The following is a 13,698-nucleotide window of genomic DNA, read 5'->3' as shown; positions in this document are numbered from 1 at the left end:
GAAAAGTTACCAATAGCATACAAATCACACTTGTACACACAAGCTGAAATAAAATTCACTTCAACAGAAAAAATTCTGACAGCGGTTCAAACTGCAGTAGCAAAGGAGAGAGCTCTCGCACAGGGAAAACGAATAATGATCGTTACACCTGTACCTGCCTTAGAGGCAGTGACGAAAGCAAGCATTCCAAATACAAAAGCTTTACATCCGAGATGGATACAATGGGTTAACTCTCTTGCTGCAACAGATGTTGAATACGTCTTTGACCCCTACTTGAAGACACAAGAAGTTTTACAATACGAACATGAATGTCCTCTGCCGACCGAGATTATGCCTCTAGAACATTACGGATGTATAACACATACAGACGGATCAGCACAGCCCGCAATTGGGGGTAAACAAGCCTATAGTGCTGCGTGCGCGATTGTTAAAGGTCGCTGGCGCGAAGGTAAATTCAGACCTATGGTCACAAAAACTCAATCATTCGGAGACTGTACAGCTCAGCGAGCTGAACTACAGGCTTTCAAGATGGCGCTTGAAAATACCAATCGCGAATTCCCCACACTAATAGTTTGTGATTCGTATTACTGCGTATAATCTTACAATGAGTATCTGCAGAACTGGGTTCAAAACGGTTTCAAAGACTTAAAAGGTGGCACAATTAAGCATAAAACGCTTTGGGAACAAGTAGTTATTTTTCAGAAAGAACTACAAAAGACTCACGTGATTCATACACTGAGTCATCAGTGTGATGGCGTTCACGTTGCAGGGAATTCATTGGCTGATGAAGCCGTGAAGGCAGCTGTGCAAACGGCTTCCGTAGCAACAATCACTCGGTCAAAAACAAAAATAGACAGCGAAATAATGCAAGCTGTCACTGATTCAGTCAAAGACAGTGCTAAGACACTACCGAAAGGCTTTCCAGTAAAGTACTCATATATAACTGATGCAAATAATGTTCCTTTTGCTCAAATCCCTGGAGTGGGGGATAGGCCAATTGCAAACATGGAACACAGGTTAGGACTAATCTTAGCAGCACATGAAGGACTGGCCTCTGCACACGCAGGAGTTTCCGCCACAGTATCATTATTAAAAGATATTGGTGGCCACGCATGAGGAAACAAACTAGAAACTATGTTCTAGAATGTGAAATCTGCCAAAAAATGAACGTTTCTACAGTTAAACGTGCTGCACAGATGCCCCTTCTGATTTCAGATAAACCACTGGCGTAAGTTTACCTGGACCACTGTGGTCCCTTAACAAGGGACGGCAACTATAAATATATCATGGTCGCAGTGGATTCCTGCACAAGATTTATTTGGATGTGACCCCAGCGCTGGGCTAGCGCCAGAACTGTTATAAAGGATTTGCGAGTCTTTATCGGCACATACGCAATCGGCACGCTACATTCTGACCAGGTGCCTGCGTTTAGCTCTCGAGCTTACAAAGAGGCCATGGCTAGCTTGGGCGTTGTATTGCGGTATTCTAGTCCCTTCCATCCTGAGGGTAATGCGGTAGTGGAAAGAAAAAACTGTGACATAAAGCAATCCATAACAGCTAAGGTATTAGGTTCGGGTGATGGGTGGGTCAAACATCTAATAAGTGTCCAACATAGTCTTAACAATCTGCCAAGAAATTTTCTGGGTGGAATCACTCCATATGAATTACTGTTTGGTACTAGAATGATAAACGAACACCTTGATTGTCAACCGTCAGTGGTGGAACAAAAACCCTTTGATGTCAAAGATCGTTTGACTGTTTTACAGGACTTAAATGAAACAAGAAGAAGTCTGAGTAACACAACACAGAAGCCAACGACCACTGAAGAAAAACCACCTGTCCCAGCAAGGCCTGTCTGGATTCCAAAGACTGGGGATCTAGTCAGGGAAAAGATCGCGGTAAAGAAGGATTTTGGGCCTTCTTACAGAAAAGCAGTACCTGTTTTGGTAATCCAAGGAACAAGATCAGTAGAACTACCGCCCCTTGCTGGTAAAAGGAAGAACAGAGTTGTGTCCATCTACCTGGTCAAACCACAACATGTGGCCAATAATAAGTAGTAGGCCCAGTGGACTCCCAAGATGTAGCAGAAGACCAAATCTTGCTACAATCCAAGAGGTTCAGACTGAAAGACTTATCACCTTTGATAAACCTACAGTAAGAAAAGGACTATGTAACAAAGCCATGGAACGCGTGCCTCTTGAGACCCAAATAACAGTTTGTGAAGAAACACCTGTCTACAATGATGTAGCCTCTGACTATACCAATATGACAAAGGAAGAAGCAACTCCAAAGATTAACCCCTTCGGTGCTCATGACGGAGTGGTTCTGTCATGAGCGCCGGTTGAGCTGTCCTAATGACGGAACCACTCCGTCATGGCCCCGCCCGCTCATTAGAACCTTCAGCACAGCGCGAAAATTCGCGCCGCGCTGAAGAGGTTAGTAACAATCCTGATGCAATTCCAACAATTGACAGAACTGCCTCTGGCTATTTTATCAACTTTGATACCTTCTCTGAGGATCCCAGTGAACCTGAAGATAAGCCAGCAAATAAAACTTTCAAAGAAAAAATAACAGAACTCTTTCATCAACTTGAAAAAACATATCTGGTTTCACCATGGATTGAATTTTGGATTGTGTTAGGTGTACTTTTCCTCCTACTCTGGCTCATTCTAGTTTTAAGCTTGGGAAAAATGATAGATGGAAAATACAGTACAATGGACACAGAAAGTCAGAAAATCAACTTGGTCCTGAAACCTCACAAATCATCTCATCGTGAACGAAGAGACCTCTCATGAGTGAACATCACAGCCGTTCCTATACCTGGTGGTATAGCATGGGATATAACTGATTATGACATCTATGGCCCGGTGGAGCTGCTGAAGATTCCACACCAGTTCAAGGTTTCTTTGAGTGACTTTGTATCACCCAGCACATTTTCTGATGTTTGGGACTTTGAGACTATTAATAATATGATGTCAGATTTAGAAATGTCTGCAAAATTTACAGAACATGACTATTTAGAAGGGTCATCAGATTATGAACAAATGTATTGTTTTAATCATTATGGTCACCATTATTTGCATAAATCTGCAAGCCCAAGGAATGTTTTTACATATAATAAATGGGAACATTGTCCAACGGCGCCAAAGGGCAGCGCGAAAACATTTAATGAAAAGTTTCCATACTTCTCAGGGTTTAATGTTACAAATCCAAAAACGTTTTATTTCAAAAATGTAAATAAGACAGGAATGAAAACAATGTTGACCAATACTAAACAAATGTATTCTGCATACTTTTATACTCAGCTGACTACATTAGGTTTCGACTTTTGGAAAGACAACATTGAGACAAAAACTGTCTGGGGCACGAAAGACTGGCAGGTGCAAGGTTCAGAAGCCCTGTTCAGAGCCTGCATTATACCAGAACAAATAATGTTTTTAAATGACACTGTTCAACAAACTTCTTGTCTTGGCCTGGCTAAGATAAAAGATTTAAATAAACCGTCTATACCTAAACCCACATCTGAGAATAATGATACTACAGAAAAGGAGGTAGACGTACTATATATTTTAATACACAACAGAACTAATCCTGATTTGAAAAAAATGGTTAATCTGGCCCACAGACACTAATAACTGTCAAGATAGATTCCTGAACAAAACACAGGGGTTAAAAATGAACAGGCCAGATCAAAGATATTCCCAGAGACAATATCCATGGATAGTAACAACATACAGTGTAGGAAAACTATGCCTTGAGTGGCTACAAACATCCACACTCCCAGAAATCAAACAACACTTATCTTTACTTAAAGAAGGCAATGATTTGCCAGATTTCTTAATGGGGCCTCGCAAACCACGTCAAAAACGTTTCATATACGCTGCGTACAATGAAGCTTGGAAAATAACGCAAATGGAAACTGCAGAAAGAATACGAGAAATTGATCGTATTAATTTAGAGAAAGCTCTCTCTGTAGTGGACAATGGGTTAACGACTCTGTCCTCCAGAATATATTTATTGGACAGCATTGTATCCTCTGCAATTGACATAATGGAGCAGGACTTGCTAATGTTACAACATGGCCAGTCTCAATTACGTTCTATAGTGCAGTTAGGCTGGACATTGCAAAATCGTCGTTCAGGCTACTTGCCATGGCGTCTAATCAACACAACGTCATTGTTTGCTGTATTTAACCTTACAGATAAATAAATCTCTTTGGCACAAAGAGGAGCAGACTATATGGTGCTGAGCATTGAAAAACTGGAAAGATTACCATTGACAGTTTCTGAGAAGCCTGTCATTGAATGGATAATACATGGCACCATTACGATACTAGTGACGATTTTCCAATTTCAGTATTATCTACAGCATATACCAGCGGGCCTGTATGAAAGGTTGGGTAAAGAATACATTAAGTCGACCTGGACTTTACCATACACACACAAATGTTGGAGTGGGGGAAAAGAGGCATTCCTTAGTGGTAAAAACTGTAAGAACTTACTAAGTGGTACACTTTTGTGCCAAGGTATTAATTTACACGGAGCCTGTGAAGGATCTGCAAATAACCTCTCTTGCCACCTGCACGGTACACCCTCCACAGTGATAGAACCAATTTTCAGGCAGCTATCCAATGACAGCTATGTTATGCTCAATGACCACAGCTGTTGTGGTATGTTTCCAGGAAAAACTTATCTCATTAATGTGTCATCCAGGATCACTTGTTGTATGCAAGTATTGTATCCAAAGAGCAAGACAGACAGGGAGACAGAGTTATGGCCTTCACTGAATATCTCTTCTATACAAATTGATACTTTGAGCAGAATGAAAGTCATACTTTGCAAAAAACTGTGCCACTGACCTCGTCTAAAGAAACGTATGATCTGCAAGTTGCAAGGACTTCTGCAGAGATGCATGCATTATTATCAACAAACTGCCTGTACATTTTGCAGAAATGTTAAGTCAAATCTTAAATATGTCTGATACCAGTGGCATCACACATGTATTTAAGACAATTTTTTCGGGACTGTTAACACCATTTGAAGCAGTCGTCTGCATTTTTCCAAATTTTGTGCACTCTGTGTTCGGCGGTCTGCCTCTGATTTTGGGACTCGTAGCAGGAATTCTATTTTTATTCCTTCTGTTCTGATATGGCAAGTCCGGTCACCAGCGATATCCAGAATAACATCGAACAATGCCTCCTTGCCATGAGGTATCGTGAGAGAATTACACAGATTCTTGGCTTGGCTCGTTTAAGAGATCTGAACACAACTTAGTTTTTATCGTTCAGACCAATCTGGCAAGATTGCATCTTACCTGTTCTACGATGCCTGCTTTGCGGAGAGAATTGATTGTTGGACATTTGTCTTACACTTCCATCAGTACTGCCATCGGATGTCGACGCCTTGCTAGGTCCGGTACGACCCATGCATCGTGTTGTCCCCAACGGCTACCAATCCTGATGACGGCATTCATTGAGGTCTCACCAGTAAGTCTAACTGAGGGTGAGATACGAGGATCAACAGGCACACAGGTACCATCCGAAATGAACATTGCTAACGCGGCACTTGGCGCTGACGGCAATGCTCCTCATCTGTGCACATTTGATCTACTTGATGAAATAGTTCCACTTTCATCTACTGTGGTAGACGATTTCTTAGCCAGCCTAGTCGATCTGATGTTTTCTCCTGACACCGAGAATAACTCTTGATTCATGCACTCAGCGTTCCCTGAAATCTGAAATTCGGCCTCCCCGTTTTCAAAACAAAGACTTCTAATTTTGGAACTCTATTTTTCTCAAACGATTGCACTTTTTTTTTCTCGCCCAAATCATTGAACTTTTGGCACTGACTAATCTGCTTAAAGTAGAACTATTCTTAGAGAACAAGAAATTCTTTTTGAACACTTCCTAGAGGAAACATTTGGCCTTGTCGTCAATACTATAAATATTGATATGCTATGTTATGTTATGAAATGGTCTTCACCTTTTTTCTGTATTTAAGAGACATTTTTCGTAAATGTAATTACATGATTCATTCAGTTTGCATTTCAGACATCATACTTTATGCTTAGAATGACATCATTTCCTTAAATGTGTACTGTAAGAAATGCTCATTTTTTCATGTACAACCATTTCAAGTGCATTTCATGTATTTTGGGGTGGGATTGTAAACACATGCCTAAGATATGTTCAGTGCTTATACATTTAGTTTACTGAACTTAATATTGTGGAGTGGGTGTTGTAAATGAATCTAGGACCCTCGTGTAATTTTCCCGATTTATGCCCTTATAAAGATGTAAATTACCCGATCCATATATAGGCATAGAAATCATTACCATATTTAGACTGAGCCTATACAGCCCAAATACGGCATGGCTACTTCCACTAAGTTCCGAGAATCAACTACGATTTCTTAGAAAAACCCGCCTTCAGCAGCTAGGGACTTCCCCTCGCCTGAATACTAATTTATCCAGGAAATCATGGAGTTTTCACAGAACTGGGTCTTTGAGTGAAGTCATTAAGTCCAATCATACGTCAAACTTGGCACCTTCAAAGTATAAATATACCTACATTTGCCCATACAAACACACAGTGGTTTGGAGCAGATCGACTAACTACTTGCCCAATGCCCTGCAGCAGCAAGTGCCGAAGGTAGCCGACCCTCCAGCTGACGCACTGAGAGACGCTGTCTTTTCTCTTGCCGAGAAATCCAGCTCCAGTGTTTCCAGGCTACCCTTGCGGGTTGCTGGGAAATCGAGTTCTGAGAGAGAGATACAAGACCTCCTTCATTCTAAACCAAGGTACGGAGCTGATTAGACACTTAGAGAATTCTTGGATAGATCCTTGGCAGAGAAATACTAAACTTAAGCTACTCCTCACTTACTTCTTCCTTTGTACTAGACTTAGGTTAGGTACACCAGGGTAGGCGTATTTTAGAAGCACCAGCGGAGTACTTTTAGTCATTATTTTATTACTGTATGTATTTTATACGTTTTAGGCAACTTATGGCTTAGAAACCATATCATGCTTTTACAGTACTTCTTTATAATACTTTTCGTATTATATGCCGTGTACTTTATAACCAGTATTACGATTGTAGCAGAACATTTCTTATGCTTGAGAAAGAAGACTGTTCAATAAATACTTTTTATTGAAAACGCCTGTTTCTCTATTTTCTCAGCACCTCTGGTGAAACGAAGCATGCACGATTGTCTGAGTAAAATAGTTATCTATTGTTTCCGCAACTCTAAAGATTGATTTCTTATTCTTGGGAAACAAAGTTGTCATGTTTATGCAGTTGTCAGAAACTAATCCCTTCTTGTTTGTTCGAGAACGTTTCTAGAGACCTCTGAGCTAGCTGGCACTCACAATTAAGTTTAATATATGCGATAGAGACCTAGTAGACCTCAGTCCTACGTCTAAACTATAGTATATGTTATTCCAATGCGCAGAGCCTATTGGGAGTATAGGACTTACACTACAGGGGGCCGTGTGGCCTTTCTACCCCAATAATTTTTGACTGGGCCCCAGGGGATTGGGTTCCCAGGGCCAAAATCAGCCCAAAGAGGGGGTTGTGCACTCCCCCTCCCCTTCCAATAATTGTCCGTGCCTGGGGGATGGGGTCCCAGGGGCCAAAATCAGCCCGAGGAGGGTGCTGCACCCCCCACTCTTAATTCTTAGGCAGACTCCAGAGTTTGGGGTCCCCGGTGCCAAAAGTGGCCCGGGGGGCCCTCCATTCACTTTTGGCAGGCCGTTTTGGGCCTGATACTCATTTTACAGAAATTAAACTTTATCAGGAAGCACTTACAAATATAAACATAGCAGGTGCCCCTTTTGAACCTCCACTTGTGTAAAGTACAAATGATCCTGACCTCATGGGCTTGGTGAAGGCAAAGCAAGTGTATTTTCTCAGCAATTCCACATTGAAATATGATCTAAAATGCTTTGTGGAGGTGAAAACATTGTTGATCTATTGGAGCTCAATCAGTAGTGACTGTGATAAGTGGGTTCTTTCTTGTCCTTAACTGGTGAGAGCCGAGTCCATGGTTCCCCCTTTAAATTACTATGAGTATTCAAATATGCAAAATTACCGAGAAGCTTCACCCGTTTGCCCCCACCCACTTTAGTGGTATGCAAAGAATTCCCGCCTTTTGCCAGGATGATGGAAGAGGCCTCCCCAGCGCGTTTATCTGCAATTTGAATGATGCGCTCTTGATGTCAAGGAATATGAGGACACCTCCACCAAAGAAAGAAGCAATTACTTCATATAGTTAAGAAAAAGGACCTTTCTTTGGTGGAGATTTACCCTTTGTACTCTCATTGTGTCCTCTATAGGAAGATTCATGTTATCACAAATTTCTGGATAAAAACGCACGAGGAACAACCACATTGCCAAAATGCACACAAGGTCACTGGTGATATTTCCTCATGTTTCATTGTGCCGCTGTAGTGTAGAATACCTACTAGGCATTTACCCAAGGAGGTAGCACTTAGTAATTAACCAACAAAAAGAACTCCATTTGGGTCGATATTTTGTGCAAAACTGTGGACTCTTTTTGGATAAAGGGGCAGTTGTGGTTCCGCTGTGGCCCAGTCACTCACACAATTACTGAACACCCACAGATTCACTCAGACACTCACACACTCACTCACAGACATACTCAGACACTCTCACACGCACTCCTAGACCCACTCAGACACCCACTGACAGATTGCTCTAAGGCACTCTCACAGACACTCATGTACTAACTCACAGACCCAATCATACTCTCTCACACCTACTCACAGACCTACTCAGAGACTAACGCAACAACTCACAGACCCACTCAGAGTCTCAAACACCCACTCAAGACCCACTCAAAGACTCACACACCCACTCACAAACACACTCAGGCACTCATGCACATTCACATTCACATTCACAGAGCCACTCAGACATTCTCAGGCCACTCAGATCCATTCAGTCAGTCATGCACCTACTCAAAGACCCACTCAGAAACTCACATACACACTCACAGACCCACTCAAAGACTCATGCACCCACTCACAGACACACTCAGACACTCATGCACTCACTCACTGACTGACTCACACACTCAAGGAGGCACTTGCAACCCACTCAGACACTCACACCCACTCACAGACCCACTGAGACACTCACTCATACATTGAGGCATCAACTCATAGACCCACTCAGACTCGCACAATCACTCATGCACTTCATGAGACACTTATGTAGCTACTCCCAGACCCTCTCAGACATTCACACACCCATTAAGCCACTCATGCACTCACTTGCATATTCACTCTCAAAGGTTACAGGTTACAGTTAGGAAAAAACATTAAAAAAACAGAGAAATTCACTAAAAAACAAAGTTTACAGTGACATTATAGTTAGGAACTAGAATTGAAAAAACCTAGAAATTCACTCTAAGTAACAAAGGTTAAAAGGATTTTATAGTTAGCTCTAAGAAATGAGTGAGTGGTTGTGTGAGTACTTGTATGGGTCTGTGAATGGGTATGTGAGTGGTTGTGAGAAGTTTTGTGGATGGTGTCATCAGTGATGTCATTTGAGATGGCATCAGTGATGTCATTGATCATGTCATGAGTGATGTAATATGGAAGGTCATAACCAATGCATTGCAGGGGTGTAAGTTATAGTTATCTCAGGTAACCATAACAGCTGAATATACTGGCTTTGTATGAGTGAAATCTGAGCCTAACTATAAAGTCCCTGTAACCTTTGGTTTATTCAGTGAAATATATATATGTGTGTGTGTGTGTATGTATATGTATATGTATATATATATATATTTCTTCAATTTAGCGGACTTAAAAAATAGGTGATCTATACTATGCTATATTTACTCATCTTCACAATATTGTCTTAATCAAAATCTTGGATTCAATATTTTTGCGAAACAATATTTTTGTACTCTGTTTACCGGTATACAACATTTTTCCTATGATCAGTTGTCTTCATGGCTGATGTTTATTTTCAGAACTTTACATACCATGATATTCTTCTGTCCCTTATCTGTAGCCATGGTTCATTTGATCCTGGGAGGGTTTGAAGCTGATGGCCCTTCAGCTTGATTCTCTCAGCCTCCTGTGGATTTAAACCCACAACACAAGGTTATGTTCTAATATTGACCATGGTGACATGGCAATAGGGTTGCCACCTTTCTAAAAGAAAGATTCTAGTCATTTGTTACTATTTTAGAGTCTGCAAAGACTTGGTCATGATACTAAATAGGACTAGAAACAAAATCATATCTATTCATTTGTAACAAAACTTTTCTGTCTTTTTTGTACCTTCATTATTAGTTATGGATCATTAATACATCTTTAGAACACATTTAAAAGTGCTTTCTATTTATATTTGCTGTTTTAAATTATATACAGATTGTGTGGTTCTGAAAATTCTGGACTTGGGTATCCGTGGTACTGAACCACTGGACTCGTGTCATAAACATCATCGTATCACGACGATTTTGGTACTAGCAGACCGGTAATGGTTTAAACATCATTCATAAGTATTTTCGTCACGTTCGAGTGACGAAATCACCCTTAAATCTAAGTTTTCGTCTTGAACCCTCGGGTTCCATTTTGTGAGCAGCAGCCATTTTGTAATTGCCCTCACATAGTCAAATGACTAAGGCCGAATTCAACCTAAAGGACACGTACACCTTTCATTGACTCCTCTGTGACCTGGGCAAGCTGATTCCACTGCCCGGAGCCAAACCTGTTCGGGCAGTTCCTTTCCCAGTGGCCGAACAAGATTAGTATCAAGGCACAACATGTCATAAACCGCTCATCGCACACAAGCTATGTCTAATCTCAAGTAAAAAGGTGGGGGTTCCTCTCTGTATGATTAGCTTCAAATGTGTGACCAAAGGGACTACACACTAATGTCTCCTTTTAGTGTTTATGAAGTACAACCTATTGTAACTTTCTAGTGTTATTACTTCAAGTTCATGACCACACGGTCTACACACTAGTATCTACTATAGCTTTCTAGAGTTCTAGAATGACACGGGTGATATTAAATCTGCACAGAAACCTACGGTATCTTTCGTTTCACAAATTTTTATTTTTTTATATAAAAAGGATTTACATATATATTCATTAACTACATTTGGTTACTGTAAACACATTACATTGGTTCGGAGTATAACAGTTATACACAATTAAAAAACACTAGTTTCAATTAAAATCATTTCATACAAAACAATATGTAAATTCAATAATTTTTAACAAAAACATTTAAAAATGATGTCATAGTGAGTCCTTTTGTCGACGCGTTTCGGTGCTTTACAGAATTTATAGCACCTTCCTCAGGACAGACTTAATAAAAACCAAGTATCTTCAATCTAAAAACAAATACATACAATTAGAATCATGTATTTTCAAGTGCATACAAAGTACATTGCAAATTAGTGTGCAGGTTTGCCACGTGTCTCATTATTAGCAAAAGAGTATTATCTTACTTGCTAAAGATTTATAGTGGAGCCTTCAAATTTGTACGGTTCCACTCCCGGAGGGATAGGGTTTCTATCGGTCCTCTAATTTAGAATGTATTTCTAAATAGACATTCTAAAAAATGAAATAAAGTAGAAAAAAGTCGAGATCAATGATTTATGATCTAATTCATTTAAGCAACAACATTTTAATCCTCCCAATACACTTACTTTAAAAGGGGGAGATGATCATCTGAAGAGAGGTCAAGGGGAGGTGGAGTCCAACTAATTGTATTTGGTTTCTGTACCGGTTAAGGCTCCCCAACCCTGTTCAATCTTGGAATGGAGTAGCTAGCAAGCTACCTCAAGATAAAAATCAGATTAGGCTTAACTAAATAGAACTGTAACCAACTCTTGGTATAAAATCCCTTTTTGGTTTTAATTGAAATAGAGGTGATCTTAAAATGTGAGAGCTGAACCTTTTTGCAAACTAAGCAGAATTTATGTACTACTAAGGTTCATTATGGAGAATGCTTGGAACAAAACAGTTAGATTGAAGATCAGCCAAATATATTGCCTGACTGGACATGGTACTTTGAATAACCATTTCATATTACCAACGTGATATACAGGCACAAAAAACCTAGACCGTGTTAGTATATGTAAATGATATAAACATATAAACTGAGACTGATGTCAGATTACTATTAACATCAGTGACCGAGACATATTGACACCAATACTCTTGTCTAGGATACTGCGATAAAGGAAAATAGCTACTCACCTGGACATCTTTTCATGGAGCATCATCTCCATCAAAATATAACAATTTTGGAAGTTTGACCAATATAAAACGGTATGTAGGAACTCACTGTGGACAACTAACCAAAATTTGTTAAAGGAATAAAATGCCAAATTTCTCTCCAAATTAGAGGAGACACAAATACAACCTTAATTATTTTTAACAGACCAGTTTCTAATTAATACAAATCCCGGATGTACCAGTGCTGATCAGAAGGTGTGCAATTGATAAAGACACACAGATGATCATCTCCCCCTTTTAAAGGAAGTGTATTGGGAGGATTAAAATGTTGTTGCTTAAATGAATTAGATTATAAATCATTGATCTCGACTTTTTTCTACTTTATTTCATGTTTTAGAATGTCTATTTAGAAATACATTCTAAATTAGAGGACCGATAGAAACCCTATCCCTCCGGGAGTGGAACCGTACAAATTTGAAGGCTCCACTATAAATCTTTAGCAAGTAAGATAATACTCTTTTGCTAATAATGAGACACGTGGCAAACCTGCACACTAATTTGCAATGTACTTTGTATTCACCTGAAAATACATGATTCTAATTGTATGTATTTGTTTTTAGATTGAAGATACTTGGTTTTTAATAAGTCTGTCCTGAGGAAGGTGTTATAAATTCTGTAAAGCACCGAAATGCGTCGACAAAAGGACTCACTATGACATCATTTTTAAATGTTTTTGTTGAATTTACGTATTGTTTTGTATGAAATGATTTTAATTGAAACTAGTGTTTTTTAATTGTGTATAACTGTTATACTCCGAACCAATGTAATGTGTTTACAGTAACCAAATGTAGTTAATGAATATATATGTAAATCCTTTTTATATAAAAAAATAAAAATTTGTGAAACAAAAGATACCGTAGGTTTCTGTGCAGATTTAATATCACCTGTGTCATTCTAGAACTCTAGAAAGCTATAGTAGATACAAGTGTGTAGACCGTGTGGTCATGAACTTGAAGTGATAACACTAGAAAGTTACAATAGGTTGTACTTCATAAACACTAAAACGAGACATTAGTGTGTAGTCCCTTTGGTCACAAATTTGAAGCTAATCATACAGAAAGGAACCCCCACCTTTTTACTTGCTTTGCACCCAGTCCTTTCTGTAACTGGGAAATTCTCTCTTTTTGTGAAAATATGTCTAATCTCACACACACCTGTCCCTGTTTCTTCTTTATGACCTGTTTTACAAGGAGGAGGTGTCCGTTTTTATTGGGGGTCCGTCGATATCTGATGAAAGTTCCGGGCCTTGTCGGGTAATTTATCATAGACTGGACAAACTAAAATGTGGGCTTGTCATCATGACTCTGCTTTTTCTTTGTAGTGAAAATATGTATATGGTCAACTGTAAAATAAGGAATGTTTGCCTGAAGCTTATTATTTTGTATAAAAAGAGAAGGCTGGCTTTGTAAATTCGAGCA

The 13,698-nt window shown here is 39.6% G+C and overlaps 1 protein-coding gene across 1 annotated transcript in view; it reads right to left on the bottom strand.

The window, feature by feature from the left end:
• Window positions 1–10,335, bottom strand: part of LOC147691791 (uncharacterized) — a 71,947-nt gene extending 61,612 nt beyond the window's left edge. Inside the window, exon 1 of the mRNA XM_086936683.1 lies at window positions 10,012–10,335. Within this exon, the coding sequence (XP_086792809.1) occupies window positions 10,012–10,044 (33 nt within the window). The 5' untranslated portion in view covers window positions 10,045–10,335. The remainder of the gene's footprint in view (window positions 1–10,011) is intronic.
• Between the last annotated feature and the right edge of the window lie 3,363 nt (window positions 10,336–13,698).

Source organism: Lissotriton vulgaris, chromosome 9 (assembly GCF_964263255.1).
Source record: "Lissotriton vulgaris chromosome 9, aLisVul1.2, whole genome shotgun sequence".
NCBI lineage: Eukaryota > Metazoa > Chordata > Amphibia > Caudata > Salamandridae > Lissotriton > Lissotriton vulgaris.
Note: the sequence above shows the minus strand (reverse complement) of the source record. Positions and strands in the feature narration are given on the sequence as shown.